At 39.6% G+C, this 24,276-nt stretch overlaps 1 protein-coding gene across 1 annotated transcript in view; it reads left to right on the forward strand.

Moving 5' to 3' along the window:
• SRGAP1 (SLIT-ROBO Rho GTPase activating protein 1) overlaps window positions 1–24,276 on the forward strand; it is a 250,031-nt gene that overhangs the window by 101,434 nt on the left and 124,321 nt on the right. Inside the window, 1 exon segment of the mRNA XM_006192367.3 lies at window positions 20,494–20,689. Coding sequence (XP_006192429.1) covers window positions 20,494–20,689 — 196 coding nt within the window.

A 24,276-nucleotide genomic window follows, 5' to 3' on the forward strand; every position in this document is an offset into this window, starting at 1 on the left:
CCGGTTTGTCAGTTACAGGATGGATGTTTTTTTCACTATCAGAAGATGGAGGTGACTTTGCCACTTCAGTCAAAACATGACCCTGGCTAGACCCAAACTTTAATGTGGAGCAGTCTGTTTGATTTCATCTGGGTCAGAGTACCGAATACCACCTCTCCTAGTTCTATGGCTGATTCCCCCAAAAATGTTACTACATATTTCCAGAGAAGTAAATTTCTGAGATTATGATTAGGAAAACAAGTCCTGATTACCAAAATCTAGTTTGCAAGATGTGTATGCTTTTCTGGGACATCGCTAGTCTACAGATTGAGGATGCCTGTGTATTTAGTTTTTTTTTTTCTTTTCTAATTCAGTATTGATGCTGATTAACTTGGGGTGCGTTTTACCATGTTTCTTAAAACAGTAGTGAAGCTTGATGGATCATGTGGAGCTGGGCTAGACACTAAGAACTTCAGTTCAGCTGGCATTTATCCTGAAGTTCTAAATCCATGTCATTAGATTATCCATAGTTGTTGTATGAGGATTTGCTGATGTGTTTGTTTTCTTTCCAGATTTGAAATTTCTACTTTGTGTGGTTTTTCTTTAACTGTTTAGGAGAGCCTTACTAGATTTATTAATAATAAACTGTATTTTTCTGCTGCTTATTCTTCTTAACAGGGCTATCAATGATAAGAATTTTATTATTATTATTGATTATTGATTACCTGCATTGTACCACACATGAAATCAGACCTATCATTTAAACCCCATAGCAGCCCTATAATATGCGTTATTTTCTCTCCTTTAAAGATGAAGAAATCATGTTCAGAGAGCTAAGTAGGTTCCTCAGGGGTCAAAGCTAATATTACGTATGGTTTTACACAGGATTTGAACACAGGTCTGTGAGATATCAAAGTCCACACACAGGCTTAATTACTCTACTGTAGATGAATATGGCGCATGTATCTGCTGGCTTTGAAATGTCATACTACAACTTAAAAAAAAAAAAAAAACAAACCTCTGGAGACCAGACTGACCCTCCGGCTTCTTGCACAGTGTGTGCATCCACATCCGGTGAAAGCTCTGCCGAGTGCCTACACGGATCAGCTTCTTGTAACACCTCGTATTGTGGGAAATGCCCTCGTATTTTGGTCCATTAGTGGAATCAATTTAAAGTAACATTGATAAGCAGGAAAATGACATCAAATATTCTACATCACCAACTGGAATTCTGAGAGGTTGGCATTAAAATTCTTACTCACCTTGTCCTTCCCTCCAGCATCCCTTTGGACCAGGCCTCCCGCCTGGAGGTTGTGTGGGTTCTGCCTCAGTACTTGCTCACCTCATCCCTTGTCCTTGTCCACCACCACTAGCTGGTTTTGGCTTCTCTTTTCACTTCTGCTCTTTCCTTCCTGTAAGCATCTTCACTGGTCTCCCTGCCCTCAGTCTGACATCCCTCCAGTCATTCTGCTACCAGAGTGATGTTCTTCACATGTCTTTCCCGATGAAAGTTCTTTGGTTCTTTCTAGCTCTTTCAGCCTCTTTATCTCTTACAGCACTCAGCAATCTAGGTAGGTAGGCCGAATAATAGCCCTCCAAAGACAGCCCTCTCCCCAGAGCCTGTGAGTATTATTACCCTTGATGATAAAAAGGACTTTGTGGTTGTGACTTAAGTTGTGGATCTTGAAATGGGAAGGTTATCCTGGATTATCTGGACGGGCTTAGTGTAAAATCACAAGGGTCCTTATAAGAGGGAAGCAGGAGGGTTACCAGGAGAGAACATGTTGATGTGATAATAGAAGAGATTCGAGTGTGTTTCCAGTCCTGGCCCAAGGAATGTTGGCAGGCTTCTCAAGCTGGAAGAGGCAGGAAATGGAATCTCCCCTAGAGCCTCCAGAAGGACCTTGATGTTAGCCCCTAAATGCTCTTTTAGACTTCTGACCTCTAGAGCTGTAGGAGAATACATTTGTGCTCTTTTAAGCCAGCGAATTTGTCATAATTTGTTACAGCAGCAGTGGGAAACTAATACAAACTTGTTCTGTAATCAATTTTCTTTTCCACTAGGCTTGCCCTGTTCAATATGGCGGCAATTTAAATTTAACTTTAAAATTAAATACAAAAGTTAAAAGTTTCAGTTCCTTAGTCATATCACATTTTTGGCACTTAATAACTGCATGTGGCCAGTGGCTGCTGTATTGGACAGTGTAGCTCTAGAGTATGTTCATAGTTGTAGTGTGTTCTGTTGGACTGCACTGCTTAGGGCAAGAATTGTGCTCACCTTTCCTGTTCTGACCCCCAGCTCTCCCTCACTGCACAGGGCCTTGAGTGGGTCCTGGAGCAGAGGCGGGGCAGACTGTGGAAGCAGGCTCAGACTGTGTGGACAGGAAATCTACACGTGGGGCAGGATCTGGGTGAGGACACTCCCCTGACCCCCAGGGCTCCTCACCAGCACAGGGGCATCTGAGGATAGACCTCAGTGAAGTGAGACAGAGGAGTTGGGAAGAAAGGAAAATAGGAAATTAATTGAAATGGGGTGTGGTTTTAATCACTGTCGTTCAGAACCCCACGTCCCCCAATAGTACGCTTCCCACATTCTTTTCCAGGGCTTCCTTTTGTGCAGTCACACTGGGTGTCCACACTGGCCATCATTTTATTATTTTATTGATCATTATTATTTAGATATTAAAGTCATGTGTATGTGTGCATGGGCATACACACACACACACACACACACACACACACACACACACACACACACACACACACACACACACACACACACACACACACACACACACACACAATCTGAGCTTTTTAAGTTCTAATTGAAGAGAACCTTTACATTAAAACACTGTGTACCTCTTAAACAGGGCAGAATTATCAACCTGTTGTAACTTTTCTCCTTGACCCGTGCTTTGCTGATTGCGCCTGGGAACCTGGCTGATTCTCTAATCCTCACTGTACTCCTAAAAGCATTCTGGAGAACCGCACTGCCCTAGGCCAATCAGCACCCCAAAGGTGGCTAGTTCCAGTTGCAGCGTGCTGTCAGATTTTGAACACACACCAGATTTTGAAAGTTTGTTTAATACAAGAAATTTCAAAATATCTTATTAACTTTTTATATTGATTACATGTTGAAATTAAGATATTTTGATATGTTGGGTTAATAAATACAATATATTTTAAAACTAACCTCACCTGTTACTTATATTTTCTTCAGTGTAGCCACTCAAAAATGTAAAATCACATATGTGGCCTGCGTTTGTGGTTCATATTCTATTTCTACCTGCTTACTTCTGACAGCACTTTTCTGCATTTTGGGCAAGTCATTCGGCAACGTCGCCTTGGGAGAGAATGTGGGGAAGGAATATACTCAGCAGCAGCCACAGACCAGTGTCTGTCTCATGTAATATTTAACCCCACAGGAAGCCCAGTTTAAAAGGGAAGACTCAGTGGATGATGCTTGTTCAGTAGATTAATGTGTTTCTTTGAAATGTGACTATTATCTACTTTAGAATTTTATCTCCATTGCATACTTTTCCTCTTTTTAGGTCTTGGACAGAACTGAAAATTTAAGGTAGTGAGTGTTACCCTTTTAGAGCAGTGTATAATTTGGGGGGACCATTGGGGAGAGGTTTTAATTAGAACTGTTTAAAATAGTAGTATTCAGTATTTGAAAGAGTTGTAAATCTTAAAAAAAAATTTTTTTAATGAGATTACCTGGTATGCCTAAATATAATGTTGCTGGAAAAGACAAATCTGTGTTTGTTTATTTATTTTCTTAAACTCAACAGATTTGTCAGAATGGCTTCAAGATTATTTTCTTGTTTTATAAAGAAAATCATATAATTGGAAATAGCAAAAGTTGCCGAAGCGGTAGAGTATATTTTGGTGCTATTTTTTTTCCCCCTAGGGGCCTGGCACAGGGTCTTGTTGAAGTGGGAAAAGAGAAAGTAAAGAATTCTAGGAACTTCCTTTTCATGTAGTTAGAAGTTCAGGCTGCAGTCAGGTTCACGTTGCCTGGATTCAGCACCCAGCTTCACCTACTGGCCAGGTGATGTGGGCAAGTTCTTATTTACCTCTTTTTGCCTCAGTCTACTCATCTGTAATACTTACCTTATAGAATTGGTATGAGAAATAAAAGAGTTAATTCATGTAAAATAGAACAGTGCTTGACAATATGCACTCAGTCACGTTTCACTGTAGTAACACCTTATTATTATAGTTGTCATTACTTTTACTAGATAGCTTACATATGAATGGAAAATTTAAATTTTCTCAGCCCTTTGGCATTCATACCTTCTTCCTGCTGACAGTAGTGTGAGTCCATGAGGATGGGTATTTTTGTAGACCTGTTTTAATGATGAAGTCACATAAGCCCAGAAGAGCGTCAATCATTTGCCCAGGGTCACTGAGGTCTTTGGTGACAGCTGGGACTCTCATCCAGGTCTGTGGGTTACCAGTTTCTTTCCCAGTAGCCTGATAAGCAGGGCTTTTAACACCAGGGGAAGTTACACTATAATGTATACACTGAGTCTCTGTGACTTCCTAGTTCTGTTGTGGGTTTTGTTTTTGAATTATACCCCAGTAACAGCTCCCCAGTGGTTGCTTGTGCATGGTTCGAGGGTGTGTTTATTTTATGTAAAATCCCAGCAAACTCAAAATTTAAACATTTCACGACAGAGGGTTACCTCTGCATTAACATGATGGTGTCCTCCTCACACTTCAGTTTTCAAGACCCAACTCTATCCTTCTTTACTTTGTAACTTTGGAAAATTCTGTAAAATGAGAATTATACTACTTTGCCCCCAAAATAAGGATCTGGATCAACTGAGCTTATTTAATTGTTTGCAGCTATAGAATCTGTAATCTCGCTTAACTTTAGGCTAGTACAAGGGGAGAGAATATGGGCTTCGGAGTCAGACAAAGATGGATTGAAACCTAGCTCTGCAAAATAGGGGTACTGAGATGCGTTTTGCAGGACTGTTGTGTAAGGATTAGGAGTAACGCCATAAAGAGCGTGGCCCTTAGTAGGGGGGTCAGTGATGGTGGTTGTAGATGCTCTGGAATGCTTAGCTGTGTACAGGTGGGGTTGTATCTTCTACACCAGAAACAGCATGTGAATAAATCATTAGGGGCTGGAAAATGAAAATGAACATGACCTAGAGCTTTGCATATTAGAAAGTATTTGGAAGAGTATACCACAAAATGTTATCATTATTTATCTCTTGGTGATAGAAAATCAAATGGGTTTTCAAAAAATTACATTTTCTAACATAGTACGATATACATGTCTGTCTTTATAAGCGATAAACAGTTATTTTTAAATTAAAAGAATCATTCATACATTTTTAAAAGCACAAAAAATAATTGCATCATATTTACAGGTGTGTTCCCAAGATGGGTGATTTCCCCTTTCTTTCTACTATTATAATCTTCTCAAATGACTATGTTTGCATGAATGAGGGAGAAAATAAAAGTGCATTTTTAATAGGCATAATCACCACCCCCAAGTGGAATCTACAGTGCATTAGAGCTCACAAAGAAGTAGATTCTTGGGAAAAGTGGGAAGATGTTTTAGGACCAACAGATGGAGTAATAATACTAATAACCATAGGTACCATTTGTCTCAGTATTTTTTATGTGAGGCTCTATTTGAATTTTGTACAGGCATCTAACTTAATCCTCGTAACAACTGATTGAGATTGGTTTTAATTGAGGTTTAAGATTATATAAATTACCCAAGGTCAGGACTCAGAATTTAAACTTGTGGCTTTCAAAGGGAAAAACCAAAAAACAAAAACATAGTATCAAAGGAAATTTTCACTTATGCTCAGCTGGAAAAATTAAGTTTTCCACTAAATTTATGACCAAGTTTGTGTTGAATCGAGTGTTCTCAGCACTTAGCCATCATGCAAACTTTAAACTGCCATATGCTGATTTTTTTTTTCTCAATTTTCTCTGAATTGGGTAACCTGGGGTTGGGGAAAAAATGGGGATGATATTGATTGAATATCTTTTACTTGATTTAGGCTTCAGGGAGAGCATGGCAGAATGAGGAGACAGGTATCAATGAGGGGAGAGGCTGGTTAAGCGAAAACGGGTGGTGATACTGAAACCTGGTTTTGTACCACCTTAAGTACGGAGGTAATGAGTGAGTAGATCTCCTTTTGTGGTGGGTAATGGATTTGGCAGCTGTCTGCCTTTTAGCGTTTGGTTCCCAGCGTAGGTAGGAAAAGATGTCAGGTTTTGAAGAAGTTTCATGTAAGTATTCATCACCGTTTCCCCATAACTAGTAAACCTTTCCTTTCTTTTAAGTATTCACTTCTCAGGCATTGTCTTACATCGGGGCTTTCTAACTGGTCGCCTTTGCCCTGTCTCTCGGGTGCACTAACTCATACACAGTACCTTTTCGGAAGTTTGATATTTAATATAAAAGGTATTTCTGTGAGTTCTTTGCAGAAGAGGTGGGGTATCCCAGTTTATTCATCTTTATATAAAAGCAACTAGCATGAGTCATGTAGTTGGCATGTGGTATGTTTTTTTGGTACTTTTTTGTTGCTGTTGAACCAATGGAGGGGTTCATGTTTCAGTTCAAGGAGGCTTTTGCTGAGGGTTGGAGTTGCCCAACAGTGGCACAGACTGTTCTCAGGAGAGTGAATTCTGGGCAGGCATGGACCTGGGGGGATTTGATCACCAGACAGTAGGTCGGACTAAATGATCTCTAAGGCTCACTGTAAATCTGAGTCTCTGTGATTCCTCTCTTCCTCTAACACGTGTCCAAAAGAGGAGAGATACAGAACGTAAATTGGAACCCCAGGTTATCCAGGAAAGCCTCTGACAGCAGTGATGGTTAATGGATTTGTGCAGCAGTGGGAGCTGAAGTGCTTTCTCTGGTTTCTCGAGTCAGCGTAAACAGTTCTCATCTTGAGAAACCGTTCCAATAAGACTGGACTTGAGATCCTCTTCCAGATTTAGGCTGAGCCCCAGGAGAGAATGGCGAAGAGGAGAAACTGTTCTAGCATTTTCAATTCCGAGAAAACTAGCGTGAGAGTTTTAGAGTAAGTCGAGCTCTTGGCATCCAGGTTACAAATAAATTCGCTTGAAAGCCAGGAAATACTATTACTCACTAAATACGCCACCTTAAATGATTTCGACTGGTCTTCCACATGTTATTTACATTATTGCCTCATTCCTGAGGTCCCAAAGGTTATCGTTAATCCGAATTTTGTTTCTCTTCTATTTCTGACAATTGAAGAAGGTATTATGTCCAGTAAGCTTAGAATTTCTCTCCGTCAGAGATCACAAAATAGTAATCCAGGGGCAAAATCTGGCACAAGGATGGATTTTCACTGGCTCAGATAGGCTTTGGTTTTGTTTTAACTTAATTAGTTGCTGAGATTTAAAAATTTGGCGATTTTACCCCCAAATCAGATTTCTGGCTTCTCTCAAAAAAAAAAAAAATCAGATTTGGCATTTGCATCAGGCATTCTCCAATGCAGTCATTATCTGGAGCTTGGTGGCTCCATGAGGCATGTGCTCTGGCTTAAGCAATCCTTACCTTTCCTTGTTATTTTGCACCCTGCCCACCTCCCTCATTTATGGGACCTGTCTGGCCTCTGAAGGCATTTAGGTTTGTGACCCTTCCTCTATATATAATGCTTACATGCAGGTCTTCAGACTATAAGTAGCTCTTATTTGAGCCTCAGGAAGGGACCACAGAGAAGCGTAAAGCGTTTCACTGGGCCTGGGCAGAGTGTTCTGCCTTTAGGATGGTCCCAGCTGGACCATCCCTGTAACCAGAGGGAAGAAGTAAAACGTATTCATCCTGGCCTGTGCTGCTGGCGTACAGGAGAGCCCGGGTCTGGGAGTCGGGGCCTGAAGTGCCCTGCAGGCTGTTGCTAGCCTCAGCTCAGGGTGACTTGGCACCTGTGCCCGGGAAGGAGCTCGTGGAGTGGCAGGAGGCCCGGTGCCATCCATTCAGACGGCTCTCTGAATGCCGGCAGCCAAGAGAACATCAGCGGTGCCTGTGAGTAGCGTGGGTGCTCGCCAGAAACATCTGAACTTCAAAGGAGGAGAAAGTGTACTGTGGGTCGATGTGGAAAGCTTTGAGTCTTACTGAATTGGGCTGGTTTTTACAGAGAAGGAAGGTGGTGCAAGGAATTCTGAGGAACTCTACCTGATCTTCGTGGCCTCTCCCTTCTACCCCTGAGGTGCCAAGATCATTAAAATGCTTGAGGAACAGCTAAACCTAACCATAAAAGTAGAGTGAAGACAAAGAATTTGTACGGTTGGCTAAGAACTGTGTTAGAAGTAGGGTACTGTGGGAGAAGAGCGTGGATGACTCTTTATGGCGAATTTCATTAAAACTGAAATTGAACGTTCATGATCAGTTTTAATTTCAGTTAAGTTTCTAAAGGCTTAAAAGGGGAGAATCTTACAAATCTGAACAACCTATACTTCGGTTCTAATAAGAAAAAAAATTGTGCTCTATGTTCAACCTTGAAATTTTGTTCTTACACTGGCCCTAGACTGAAGTCTGATGTCTGGAATTGTTGAAAGCAAATATTAACTAGTATATATAAAATAGATTTAAAAAACAAGTTTCTTCTGTGTGGCACAAGGAAGTATATTCAGTATCTTGTAACCTGTAATGAAAAAGAATATGAAAATGAATATAGGTATGTATACATGTGACTGAAACATTATGCTGGATGTCAGAAATTGACACATTGTAACTGACTATGCTTCAGCTTTTTTTTTTTTTTAAATATACTTTTCAAAAATCTAAGAGCCTGAAGACAAGCATGAGTAGACAAAAGCTCTGTCAAAGTCCCTCTGGCGCCGTGCTGATTCAGTGACTTCCCGAAGACCTTGCTTTTCATTGGTTTCATTTTCTTCACCTGCCCCCTTTCCTCCCTCACCTACCTCTCCTTTCTCCTCTCTTACCTCAATTACTCCCTTGAATCTTTTCTCCTTTGTTTTCTCATTAGCTATATTTCCCTTCATCCTTCCCTACTCCTACTGCCTTCTTTTCCTCAGCCTGTCAGTCCATTGTCTTCCGCTTACCCAAGACACAGGGAAATTTAACTGACTTGGGGACACAGTGTGAGCAGAGAGCTGGGATGGAAGATTCAGTCAAAAGCAACATTCAGATTGTAGGTGCATGGTGAGTGGAGGAGGGGAGGGGAAGCTTGCTGGTACCGGGGATTTGGAGGGAGGAGGATAGTATTTCTCAACAACGCACTAAGAGCTCTTCGTGCCTCTGATCATGTTTAAAAATGCATCTCATCCAGAGAAGACCCGCTGTGTAAGAGTGGGCATGGCAGGAGGCAGCAAAGCTAATATTGTGTTTGAGATCCTGAAAAGAGCTTATAAAAAAGAGGTATAAACTGCTTAGTTTCTGAACTGCTGCTTTGTTGTAAAGATTAAATGGTACAGTATCTTCTAAGAAGTGTACCTTTTCAAAGTAAATTGCAAGGTGAATGGACCACAGATTATAGAAGAAAGGTAGAAGGTAGGTGTTTCAAACAATTTGTCATTTTAAGTCACTTTGATTCCAAATTAGATATAAATCTAATGAGAGTGAAATAAAAGGCAATTCTGATCATATTATGGTACTTATAAATCCATCTGTTCCATATCCTCAGTATTCTATTAAATATACCTGACACTGCCCTCTCTTATCTAAATTAGCATTAAATACTTTAAAAAAAATCTGCTGTCAAAGATTTGGCAGGAAATGTCATTTTCTGAATATTTAATCAGAACGTGTTTCTACAGCTATCCTTTCAAAATGTGAATAATATGCATTTGGGTTTTTTCCTTTTTTAAAATTATAGTTGACATACAATATTATATTGGTTTTAGGTGTCAAACATAGTGATTTGATATTTTTATACGTTATTAAAAAAACCACCACAATAAGTCTAGTACCCATTTGTCACCATGCAAAGTTATTACAGTGTAATTTGCCTGTTCCCTGTGCTGTACGTTACATCCCCAGGTGGTGGTCGAGGGGGAGGATATGCATTTGTTTTTAACTTGTTAAATAAATAAATTGACACAATCCCTATAATAAGTGAATAGATCTGGGTAAGGATAACATCACTTATCATATAGAATATTTACTTTTAAATCTCCTAATAATTGGTCCAGCCTCTGCCTACCTTATCACCCTGCAATATGGAACAAATTGGCATCCTTGTAACAGCCTAACTCTCCAGACACTCATACCCTGGGGCCTTTGAACCAGCTACTCGTTTTGCCCATAATACCCTTCCCACCCCTACCCCCACCCCCAGCTTGACACAGTTCTCCTTAACTGCTGGCTCCAGTGTCACCTCAGAGCCTCCCCTGATTTACCTGGGCATCATTTATTGTTCCTTCCTATATGTTCTCACAGCACCTTCCTCACACTTCCATTATAGGCTTACAGCATTGCATTGTAGATGGTGATAGTTATATTAAAAACAGTTAAAAAAATAAATAAATAGCAGTTACTTATTCCCATGTCCTAGACCAGAAGCTAGCTTGGGAGGCCCTGGGGACAAAAAGGAATGGATTTCTCTTTTTTTTCCTCCAAGACCCAGCACCTGAAAGATACTCAGTAAATGTTTGTCAGAAGGGTAAGCATTTTTGTGCTCTCTCATTTGCTTGTTGAGCAGACAATGAGAGAGCATTGTTGGATTCAGCTTCTGCAGATTATGTGGGTAAATGTTGAGTGTTGGTGCAAAACCAGAAGTAACTTGTACTATAGAGTTTGGCTTTTATCTGAGGATAAAGTAGAAGAGTGTTAACTTTTAATACATAGGTTGTCTATCAAATTGTACTTTTTCTTTGGTACTTTGAAGAGATAAAATGAAGAGAATTATTAATTTTGACATTTTAAGAAGATGGTTAGTATAGAGTATTTGCTTAGGCCTGAAAAACCTTTAAAGGTATACACTTAATATGTGTATATATGTAATATATACATATATGGAGATATATATATATATATATGTATGATTTTTTAAATTGCCATCTCTTTAATGATTTTGTGGCCTAGGATAGAAAGGTATTTATTCATTGATCCAGAATTGTGTCTTTCAGCTGTAAAATGAATGTTAAGGAAGCCCAGGTGTGACTAGACTACTTTCTGGTTTCCTTATATCAGCTCCTGAGCCAGTGTTCAGGTCGTTCACTGGGAGCTAGAGGTTATTGGAACTCTCGTTTATTGAACTGTAGTTAAATAAAATAAGGTATCAAGTTGCCAGTAGCCATCCAGTCAAAGTCTCTAATAAAAGTCTGAAGAAAGTTAGGTGAAGTGGTGAGTGTTTCCTTTGTTGTTTTCCTGGACGATGGTTTTCTGTGGTAGAAGCGGACATATAAAAGGTACATTTAATTGAGAAATGTTTAAAACATGACATTCAATGGATTTAACTGGATTTCTTTTCTGCTAATGACTGTGTAGAGCATTGTGTATGGGGGAAACCTTGTAGGGCTGGATGCCAGCAGGACCACATGGAGCAAAGAATGAAAAGGTGAAGTGATGGGGTGGTGGGTTTCAAGGAGAGGGAAATGGAAACCCATTTTATGAATGAGTAAAATTTGAGTCCTATGTCCAACTGTGCATAATTAAGCATAATAACCTATTACCTTTACTGAAGCAAACGTTCATCAGAGATAGTTACTATTATGTGCTATATGGAAATTTACACATGGTATTTGCATTTAAGGGACTCACAATCTGTAGAGTTCACAGTTCTATAGTAATTGCAATATAATAGCTGTAGCTCAATAACGATTTTAAACAAAAGCAATTGACCTAAATACATTGTTTCCTGTAAAGCCATGACATTTAGGAATTAGCATTAGCCGCTTAGCTAGTTTTTGTAAAATATTAGATTTTTTGTGTGTTGTAGGGGGTCTTTTGGCTTTCTTTAAGTAAATGATAGACATGCAATCATTACTTTTCTATATGATGCTAGACATTTGGCGCTTAAACTTTTATCTGATACATAAATAGTTAAATACACAGCCTCTATATACATTCCAACAAATTATCTCAAAGGCTAGGCTTGCTTTGTGTAATTGCACACTATGTGTAATTGTTGGACATCATAATTTTGCATCATGAACTTCAGAATCTGAGCTCTAGTACTTATTAATTGTATGACTTTGGACATAATACTTAACTTCCTGTGCTTTGATTTCCTCATGTATGTCATGGAAGCATTACATAAGAGGATTGCTGTAAGAATTACGTGAGCTAAGCTACATCAAGTATTCATCACAGGATCTGGAACGTAGTAGGAACTGAGTAAATATTCTCCTGTTTGTTGTAAATGGTAAATTGCTTGGGAGGTTAAACTGTGTTCTAGTAGACACTTTAAAATTGTAATTACTGCAATCAGGGAAATAGCCTCAATTTGAAAAAGCATCAATTTGCTGTTAATTCAAGTACAAAAGATTTAAACTAGTTTACAGACGTTTCTTTCGTCCTCAAAATTTATTTAGAGAAAAAGGTGTGTAAAATTTTATGTTTACTCCATGAGATTCTGTGTTCAACTATATCAGGAAAGAAAGTAAACATTTAGAGAATGCCTTGAACTTTTGTCAGCGACACAGCCATTCCAAAATGTAAATCTTTGTACTCTCTACAGATCAATGATTCCCACACACTGTCTTTTTCTGGTAGTAAAAATCAATCTTCTAGTACGCTCTGAAATGTCTTTGCTTAATTATGGGGAAGTTAATAAAATCTTGCCTCTTGTGCGTTCTAAATAAAAGCACAAAAGTTAGTCATTCCGCTCTGTGCTTCCTTCAGCTGGCCTCTTCTCCAGTGTAGTTCAGCTGCAATAATTGATCACCTTAATTTACTGCCTTTTACCCTGGCTAGCTTTCATCTGGGATTAAAAAAAAAAAAGTACAAATTTGTTTTCCATACTTTATCTGAAAATGTTATCTAGGCCAACATTTAATTTTTGGCTTTCAAAAGCTATGAAAACTGATGCTTCTGTAGTAAGCTTTTATTCTAAAATAATACTGAAGTAAATGTAATTCCAAATGAAAATATTATTATGAAAACTTAGGAAAATGGATGCAGCCTCTCTTCCGGTGTCAGAAGTGTTGTAATGCTGGCTTCACTGTCACATCTGTACAGTGAGGACTGACTGTGCTGAGAGGGCGGTCTCTTACCTTATTTTATTCCCAAAGCTTTTATCATCACCCTGCTTCCCCCGGAGTTCTAGGATGAAGCCGTGATTCGAGCTTAGAATGGAAACCATCTGATTTCATATATGTCTGTGCTAGTTAGTTTGCATAAGTTGTTGGTGACACCATGATTCGGAAGTAGAAAAAGACTTTAAGGAGTTAGATTTTCCATGAGGCAGTAACCTTGATCCACCCTGAACGCCCTTCCCCAGACCCTTATTCTTCTGGGCCGGAGTATCAAGAATGATCATTTTTAGTTTATTTAAGGAACTTCTTTTCCACTCCCCGAATTTGCACATCTTTCCAAATGCTACGTCTCCTTTAAAGGCAGTGCAGGGCCAAACACCCCTGAGGGTATCACTGGTGATGACCCCAGCTGGCCCGTGATCTTTTCTTTTCTGAAAGTCCTTTAGTCTGTGCAGTCAAGACCATCAAATTTAGAACTTGTGTTTTTCTTTTCTCAAACCACATTGCATGACAACTGGCCAATACAGTGCTTGACATGGTGAGAAAGCCTGTCTATCTCTCATCTCACTGAAGCCGCCTCTTGCCTCTGGGAGGGCAATATGGCCATTGTGATTAGTGATCATTGTGCAGGTGAGGAAACATGAGTTCCACAGAGATAGTTACTCCTCCAAAGGTCACACTTCTAACTGGAACCGGTGTCCTGATACTCTGTTTTCTACCCCATGTTCACTTTGTGCGTAAGTCTTCTGGTCAAGTCCGCTAACTCTTTCAAAGACCTTTCCTGTTGGGAATGCCACATTTCAGACTTCACTTAGGAGGCAACCAGCTGCAAATTCACTCATGTACTAGAGGAGGTTTGTCCTACAGATGAGCCACATTTTCAATTTAAAATCTTTTTTTTAGCAGCCACATTAAAAAAGAGAGGAACGGGTGAAATTAGTTTGAATAGTATCTTTATATAACCCAACATTTCTAAAATTTTAAATTCTAACATTAATATAAAAACTATTAATGAGACACTTTTACATTCTTACACACACACACACACACACACACACACACACACTAAAATTTTGAAATCTCATGTGTATTTTACACTGACAGCACCTCTCAGTTGGGACCGGCCACATTTGAGGTGCTTGATGTGACAAGTGGCTGCATATTGGGGAGCCCAGCTCTAAAGCTTTTCTCCACAGTATGGTTGACAGTCAGCTTCTACTCCAATAACCGATAATGTGGAAACACTCCTTAGTTCCATGCCAGATGACAGAAATGAGTGATTCCAAACTAACTAAAATAATAGGCTCAGGCAGAGAAAAACGTGGATACCACTCATCTTGGGAGGGTTTTTGTTGGTGGATGGTGGTTTGCTCTGCCCAATAATTCGTAATCCAGACGAGGAGCCCTATAGCTTAGAAAGAAACTGGTCCTTGAGGTGTGGGGTGCTTAGCCTTTCATTTCACTTATTTATTCATTTATTTGCGTGATTTTTCTGGAATGCAAATCTGATTATGTGTCTTCCTTGTTCCAAATTGTCCAGTTCCTCCCCACTGGTGTTTCCTACAGTTGCACAGAGATAGGATTCACCTGGGTACTTAATTAAACACCTCTGTTCCAGGTCCACAAACCAAAATAAATAAAAATAAAAATAGCCTGCTGAGGGACCTGGACACAGCTATTTTTAGTAAGCACCCCAGGTAGTTCTTACCATCAAGCTACTTGGGGAAACTGACCTAACAGGTAACATTTTTTACTCCTTAGCCTGCCATGTGGGGTCCTGTCCAACCTAACATGGCTAGACCCGTCACCCAGCTGAAGTTAGCTATTCGCACAGAGAGGCACTTGTTATAGCGCCTCTGTTCTCTCCTCCTGCGTGTGCTGAAGATGTTTCTTCAGCTTGGGATACCCTTCCCTTTTGTGTCCGCCAGCACACTGCTAGGTCCACCTCAGGACCACCTCAGTGCTCGCCACTTGGCGCAACCATGCATGCTCCCCCCACCCCCAGCCTCCCATTGCTCCTCGACATTAGTAAAGCAAGGCCCTGAAGGTCACTAGCTCTCACCATCTGTGTGCGCTGGCTGTCTCCTCGCTGAGGATGGGGCCCGTGACTTCCAGTCTGTTATTTAGAGCCACTAGAAGGGAGTCTGGCACAAGGAAATAGTCGATAAATATTTTTCTAATGAAAGCCTGCTGATACTCGTAATAATCACATCTCCATCTGTTTCACGGCGGCTGGCGGCTGGCGACGTGCTTTTCACCTATACTGTCTCATTTAGTTCTCTCACCACAGCCTCGTGAGGTGGAGCTCTTCTTACTTTACGGGATGAAACTGCGAGATGTTAGGCCACTTGCCCCATGTCGCGTGGCTTGTGACAGGTGACACCGTAACTCCAACCCGGGTCCTTAACGGTGCAGAGTGCAAGAGAAGCATAAATGTTGGCTTCAGATTTCTAGTGAAATGAAGAAATGGCCTTTGTGTATCCAGTCTGTTCACACACACACAAAACAAAGGTGGCATTTATGGAATATTTTTGCTACAAATTTCTAGCCTTTTTAGGTTTTTTAAGCATATTTCACAAAAGTTTGCACCTAGTGTTAAGCTAATCAGCAGCTGCGAGGCTGTATAAATACTCACGTGAGCAGTGGTTATGTGAACAGTTGATGGAACCAGTTAGAGTCTAATTGGGTTCTTCTCTTCAGAGACATTCCAGGGGTTCTCACCTGTCATTTGAGAAAATTCCTTATATCCCTTGGGTGAAGGTGCTGATAAGCCCACAGAGAATGTAGGCTTTTTGCCTATCATTAGGAAAATTTCTGACCAAGCAAGACCATGAAATAATTGAGATGGTTTGTGATGTTTTAAACGTGTTACTGCGTTCCTATTCGCTAGATGGTCACAAGTATCACCCAGTCTGTCAGTTTTATGTCCTGGTCCTAATCAGACAGTAACATATTAGAGAAACAGCCCAGTCTGGTCTCAGTCTTTCATTGAAATATGCATTGCTCTGTGGTTTCACACAAATTTATTTTAAGGGTTAGGACTTCCCTTTATCAGAGCAAGAAAAGCCTCGTTTCCTCTTATCCTAGGCAATTCCGTTTTATTTGGTAACTGTGAGTCAGCAGATTTTTATAGCTTAGAGGGACTATTTCCACTTTAAAAAAAAACAAGTTAATTGAGTAGTTTGAAAACACATTCTTATGTGTATTATTCTTGTTGGATTATTGATGTTGACTTATACTGTGGTGGTGCTCTGGCAGAACAGAAATGAAACAACAGTCATAAAAAAAAACCCAGTAAATTTTAGCCCCGTTAAAATGGCCATTATTAGTATTTAGCAGGTCCTGCCCTCAACTTAAATAATGGCTGCTTAGAGCCCCCTTGGACACGGTGTTTTTCTGCCTGGAAGAGATGGCTCTGTTTTGTGCACTTGTCTGGGAGTCATGTTGATAAGCCCCTCCTAATGTTCTACTAGGTTAATCTTTCCTATACCATTAGAAATTGTAATAATTCATGCACAAATTAGCCCATAATTAGATTTACTATTGTGGCTCACAGATAAATTCAGGATGAAGTGAAAATATTGAAGCCAGAGCCATTTTATGAAGACTTTTAAAGTGCTTGCCCTTGTGTGGTCTAATTTGATAAACTGCTAAAAAGTACTAGGCATGGAAATGTGTAGAGTTATTTTGTTGTTACGACCTTTATTTACCACTCAGAAATGTCTCAGTCAAAATTTCATGGAATTGTGATATTTTGTATAACAGCTATATTGGGATATAAATCACATGTCATTCAACATACCCGTTTAAAGGGTACCATTCACTGATTTTTAGTGTATTCACTGTTTTGTAACTATCACCACAATCACTTAGAACTTTTTCATCACCACCCCACTGCTGCCACCAAAAAAAAGAAAAATCCTGCACTCCTTAGCAGTCACTTCCCGTTTACTCCAGCTCCTCCAGCCCTTGTCAGCAACTCCTCCTCTGCTTTCTGTTTCGGTGAATTAGTCTCTTTTGGACGTTTCGCATTAATGTAATCACACTTTCCATTAGTGACTAATTTCTTTCACTAAGCTTATATTTTCAATATAAGCCTGAATCAGTATGTTATCTCTTTTTATGGGTGAATATTCCATTGTATGGCTGTACCTTCCTTTTGTTTTTCTGTTCCCTATTAGTGAACATTTAGGTTATTTCCACTTTTCAGCTGTTACTGAATCACGCTGGCCATAAATATTTGTCTCTATGTTTCTGTGTGGAAATAGGTTTTCTCTTGGATAATATACCTCGGAGTGGATTTGCTAAGTCTGTGTTAATGTTTTAAGGAATTCTCAGATTGTTTTCCAAAGTGGCTGTACCATTTTACATTCCTATTACATACATTACATACATATACAGCAGTGTATGCGGGTTCCGATTTCTCTGCACCCTCACCGGTGCTTGTTCATTCTTTTTGATTATAGCCGTCCTAGTGGGTGTGAAGCACTATCTTGTTGTGCTTTTGATAGGCAGCTTCCTGACGCCTAATGATTTGAACCGCTTTTCATGTGCTATTAGCCATTTGTATATCCTCTTCTGGGAGATGTCTATTGAGATCCATTGCCCATTATAAAAATTGGGTTATTTCTGTTTTTATTATTGAGTTGTAAGCGTTCTTTACTCTAGATACAAGTTCCTTATTTGATATATGATTTGCAAATATTTTCTCTTATTCTCTGTGGTTACAACTTTGTATCTTCTAACCTATGTATCCTGCAGGGTATGACGTCTTCCAAGCTCTTCTACCGTCTTGCCCAGTCCATCTTTCCATAGCTTCCTAGTGCAGTATATTGATATTATCACTTAGGATTTGTCTTCCCTACCAACAGGAGCTGTGTCTAACAGTTTTTTTTTAGTTCCAGTGCCTAAGACCCTGCCTTACACAAAACAGGAGGTTAGTAATGGCTCAAGTAAACTGAATGAAGCTTGGATCTGAAAAAGAAAGAAAAACAAAAGCCATAAAACCAGGCAGTACTAATACCTGAAAACTAACAGTCACCTGTGGTCCCATCACAGGATTGATGGAGTGTAGGGCCAGGGCACCACAGGCTTCTTACCTGTTCTGAGCAGTGGACCAACATTCATATGACCAAGCATTTATTGTACTCATTTGTTTAAAAAATCTTTGAAAGTCTTTCAAACATGGTGCTGTATTAAGTTAACTCAAATCTAGTGAGGTTATATTAACAGAAGTACAGCACATGTCCAGGGAGGTGACCTGCCGAATTGTGCTGTCTGACAGCTCTGGTGTAGTATAAAGAATCCAAAGATTTTCTCTTCCTAACAAAACATTTCTTATTATAGTCCTTGTATATTGAATTTCTTTCCTTGTAATTTTTTCCTCATTTGTCCTCAACTTTTCTGAATTAAAAAGTTATCACACAGGTTCTTATCCAGTTTCTGGAGCATACTTTTTCTCTCGGTTCCATCCCTCCACTTTTTCACAATTGAAAATGTTGCTGGTATCCTATTTTGACTGGAAAATTACTGATAACTGGAAGTAACAGTTACTCCCTGCAATATGAGGTTGGAATTTTAACTCTTTACAGTAGAGTGCTCCTTCTCAAAACTTTCTAGTTCTATTTTAAACCCTAAAGGAAAAGAAAAATCTAAGAATGAGATCCAAGAAGGAAGCTGATGTAATTTTTGTGTACTTCTGATGAGATTTTTACTCTCAGCTGCTTTTATTTCTTATTTGGCACTAAGGTATCTTAAAAAAAAAAAATTCCAACCCACTCACCCCTAAAACAAAACAAAACAAAACAAAACAAAACAACTAGTTGGCAGCCTAAGACAATTTTTGTTTTCACTTAGCACTGCAAGATGTGCTAAAATTACTTCATCTTGAAAGACTTGCTGATATTCCTGAGTGAGAAATACCCCCACCCTTGATTTTTTTTTTTCTTTATGGAACAAAAACAGGTCTGTATTGGTGGGAGAAAGAGTTTGGCAGACATGCTGATTGTAATACTGTAGTGGAAAACACTTTGATTGACTAAAACTCAGATGCCGCTCGTGGTAGTTAAAAGCCTCTAACAATGTCTCCATTATGGTGTTCACCACACTTTTATGAGATTAATAATAGGATCCCCCAGTCTAGCAGTGGAGAAACCAAGAGAGAACATTTGAGAATTGCTTTCCCATCTTTCCCCAGGACTCCCTCAAAAAAGTGTTGCCTGGAACATGGCCTTATTGAGAGCAGAGACCTTGTTTCATAGTTACTGTTATCTCCTTTGTATGTATTGTCCCCTCAGTCTTTCTCTGTGGAAGAAGAATGGGAAGAAATTGAGGTGTTACTTGCACTTTGATTTCTCTTAACTCCACTAACCTAGATTCAGCCCTCACTTGTAGGGACTACGCACTGGCCCTGGGAAAGATGAAATGAAGTTTTCCAGTACGAATGTTCTTGTCTTTGGAGGTTAGCCCTGAGTCTTACAACAAAAACAAAATTAGTAGTTGTTAATTACCATATCATTTTCCAAAACACACATGGTTTATTGTTACAGTCACTTACAGATAGTTTTGTGTGACACACTTTTACTTTTGTGTTTCTACTAAATCTCTAAGTGAGTAACCTCCATTGTTCCTGATGTATTAAAATTGTCAGAGGATTCTCTTCAGGTCGATATGGGTTGATAATGCTTTGTTCGTCTGAACGATGTGGGAAAAGTGAAAGCCAAGTGAAGAGCTCTTGATGTTGTGATCAGAATAATGAAGTGGCGTCCAAGGATTCCCCATTATGGTTGGATTATTTGGATATAGAAAGAAGTTATGTTGAGGCGTGGCATTCCTATAAACCGTGAAACTGTATTCTACAAACTGGAAATTCATGCACTAAATAAAAATTACCAGATGTCAGTGTTTGTAAGTGCCAACTGGCAAATGTGTGGTGGTTTAGAAGTCTGGAAGAAATGATGCTCACTTCATTGTCATTCAGACTCAAAAAGGCTAGTTGAGGTAGAATGCTGTTTAAAAAAAAAGAAGGAGAACTACAGTGGAATCAGCTACCCAAAGATGTTATGTGTTATGAACTATTATCTGAAAGGCTTTAATTTCTTCCCTCATGACCCCATGCATGTTTGTGGCATTGCACATATAACCCACATTTCTATTCTAATTTATTACATTCTTTCCTGAGGTGTATCTCATTCTTTTAAAGGATCAGCAGATATCTTATTTAGGGAACCAGCCTGAACACAGTAGCATCATAAAGGTCCAATACAGAGCTAAATTATTTTTACCTTGCCCATTCCAGCACACCTCAGTAATTTTCATAAAAGCATCAAATGGTTTCTCTTCTCTTCTTAGAAATTCGAGCTCAACTGGTAGAGCAACAAAAATGCCTGGAGCAGCAGACAGAGATACGAGTTCAACTTCTCCAGGACCTGCAAGATTTCTTCCGGAAAAAAGCTGAAATTGAGACAGAATATTCTCGGAACCTAGAAAAGTTAGCAGAAAGGTTCATGGCAAAAACAAGAAGCACTAAGGATCATCAACAGTACAAGTAAGAGAGACTTGACTCCACTTCATCTTTCCGAGATGATACCCTATCTTTTTAATCACCCATTACTGGTCTTAGAATTTTCTATTTTTGTCTGAAAAGATGTTGATTGGTATATTCCTGGAGATAAAAGCAACCCTCTGGATTTATAATTTATGAGCATAAATTCATTACTTTTTTTAAACAACTTTATTGTGGTATGATTTCTGTTTACAGTAAGCTACACGTATTTCAGATGTGCGATTTGATGAATCTTGATAGATGTGTACACCTATGAAGCCACCACCACAATCCAGATGCCTAACATTTCCATCCCTCCCCGAGAGGTGCACATTTCAAACTCCCAATTTATCCCTCCCCACCCCCTTTACATTTTAAATGAATAGTATTCTCTTGATATGTTTCTCTTTCCAATAAATACACTAGGAGTTGACATCTACTACAGGTAGATACTTGGATGGGCAGATTTCAAATAGCTGATTCTTCAGTGATGTGACATGAAAACAAGTAGTGAGAGTTGCTTCTGATTACACACACTTTCCTGCTCCCCCCATCATGTTTGTGGTCATTGCAACTGAGACTGACAAGGGCCTTTGGTAAAATGCTTATGGTCTAGCTTTAATTAATCCTTACATTAATTGCACAGTTGACCCTTGAACAACACAGGGGTTAGGGGCACCTATCCCCTGTATAGTCAAAAATCCACATACTGCTATCTTTGCTTCAAAATCTAAGGAATTGATACATGACCCACCTAAATGAAATGGTTGTGGATAGAATCAGGACTCAAACTCAAATTCTTTGGATTCTACATATGGTGATCTCTAATCGAATACAAACTTTCCCCCATGCCTAGTTACTTTTAAAATCTGTAAAATGAAAACACTTGCCTTATATTTATTGAAAAAGAAATCTGCATATAAATGGACCTGCACCGTTCAAACCCCTGTTCAAGGGTCACTGGTTTAAAAATAAAAATTAAAAAAAAAATACGTGCAGGTTTCTCTGATAATGAAATGAACTCTAGAATTTAAATCTGAGAGACAATGCCAGTTGAGTACACAAGCATGCTGACAGGGACGAGTGCAGGAGGCCATGGACACACCTGACGGAAATCCATTCTATCATGGAGGTGGGGATGGGAAGGTCCAGAAAAGGCCTTGGAAGAGGTGGTAGATAAATGAAGACCTGAAGGGCTAGTTGAGGCCTATAGATCCTACCAGGATGTTCGGGCTTTATCCTGAGGGCTTGAGGAGCCTTTGGAGAGTTTTAAGCAGAAGGATGACCAGCTCAGACCTGCATTTTAAAATGATGACAGGATGGTGGACTGGAGGAGGATATCATTAAGGGAGGGGAGACCAGGTAGAGTGCTGTAATCACAATGACATAAACTAGCAAGGCTGCAGGGAGAAAGGAATAGACTTGTTTAGGAGATATTAAAGAGACAGCCCAGCCTCTGATTTCTGGAAATACAACCAACTAGATAATCCGAAAATTTTTTCTGTGACAGAAGTCCCCAAAATGCTGACTGACATATAGCCTAGACATCATTTTAAATGTATAACTGAATTCATAGGAATGTAAGGGAAATTTCCAAGGGCCAGAAAAGGAAAAGGGAACTGAAAACTTCAGTGGTGGTTGAATCACGCTTTAGTCTCATGTGGGGCCAGAAGATGAGGCCCGTGCAGGGTAGGGAGTTGGGAGTGAGGACTTGACCGCCTCACCATGAGTCCTGTTGTGCTGCATCCCAGCCTAGAGCCAGAAGCGGCACAACTACCAGCTCGGTGAGGCAGTAGAACAGGACACCCCCTGCCTGCCCGCACAGGGGGCAGCAACCCCGGGCTCCAGATGGAACGGGGCTGCAGAGGGGCCCATCTTGGCCTTCACCATGGGCTTTGCAATTTCATTTTACACCCTTCTGTGGCCTTGGAGCCCACGTAAGAAGTAGAGTAGTTTTTCTGAGGAACCTGCATACTGTTTTCCACAGCGGCTGCACCAATTTACATTCCCACCAAGAGGGTAGGAGGGTTCCCTTTTCTCCACATCTTCGCCATCATTCGTTATTTGTGGTCTTTTTATTCCCCCCCCCCTTTTTTTTTAAGTGGGAGAGATAATTAGGTTTGTTTATTTATTTAATGGAGACATTGGGGATTGAACCCAGGACCTCGTGCATGCTAAGCACACACTCTACCACTGAGCTATACTCTCCCTCTACCATTTGTGGGTTTTTTTGGTGGTAGCCATTCTGACAGATGTGAGGTGATAGCTCATTGTGGTTTTGATTTGCGTATCCCTGGTGATTAGCGATGTTGAGCATCTTTTCATGTGCCTGTTGGCCATCTGCATTTCCTCTTTGGCAGTTCCACTACTATTTATCAGAAAAAAATAAAAACACGAATTCAAAAAGACAACTGTATTGTAATGTTCCTGGCAGCATTAATTATAATTGCCAAGATCTGGAAGCAGCCTAAGTGTCCACTGACAGATGAATGGATAAAGAAGATGTGGCATAGTTATACATATATACACACCCATATATATGCACACAATGAAATACTACTTGGTCATAAAAAGGAATGAAATTTTGTCACTTGCTTCAACCTGGATGGACTTACAGGGCATTATGCTAAGTGAAATAAGTCAGACAGAGAAAGACAAATACTGTATGATATATCACTTATATGTGGAATCTAAAAAATACAGCAAGCCGGTGAATTTAACAAAGAAGTAAACTCACAGATACAGAGAACAAACTAGTGGTTACCAGTGGGGAGAGGGAAGGGGGCACAAGCAATATAGAGGTAGGGGATTAAGAGGTACAAAGTATGTATAAAGTAAATAAACTACAAAGATATATTGTACAACACAGGGAGTATAGCCAATATTTTATAACAACTTTGAATAGAGTATAACCTTTAAAAATTATGAATCATGGTATTGTACACTTAATACTTATATAATGTTGCACATGAACTATACTTCAATAAAAAAATTGTTTTAAAAACCTTCTCATCATAAAAAAAAAGAGGAACTTTTGCAGGAAAAAAAGTTGGAGTCCTTTTGCAGAAGCAAATGCAGAACTATTCTGGATAAGGAATACTTTTTTTTTTTTATTTGGATAACTTTAGCCTCGTGTTGGTCCAGCATAGAAATAAATCTTAGTGATGGTTCCCAGGATGAACAAACATCAAATGTACTTGACAGAGACTGGAGCCAGTACTAGAACCTGCCGTTATAGAAACTGTCCCTTTTTTAAAGTGATTGCAAATAAGAAGACAGCCCACTCATCCATTCAGTAAATATTTTTGAATGTCTCCTTCTGTGTTCTGCACTTGGCAATCCCTTGTGAACTGAAAACGTTCATGGGCCCGTGCACCTAAGTCCGATCCCCGAGTGAATCCAGCTGCCACTTTTTTTTTTTAAACACCTTTATTGTGGTATGACATTTTTTGTTTCCTCTGGTTTGTTCACTAGTTTTCTTTGAAAGGTGAGCAGCTTGGAATTTTCTTTGACTTGAGTAAGTTTATTAATGACTACAGGACTGAAGAGAAGATAATAAGTCTACCAGAAGGACAGACCAGGACTAGGGA

The sequence above is a fragment of the Camelus ferus genome, chromosome 12 (assembly GCF_009834535.1).
Source record: "Camelus ferus isolate YT-003-E chromosome 12, BCGSAC_Cfer_1.0, whole genome shotgun sequence".
NCBI classification, from domain to species: domain Eukaryota; kingdom Metazoa; phylum Chordata; class Mammalia; order Artiodactyla; family Camelidae; genus Camelus; species Camelus ferus.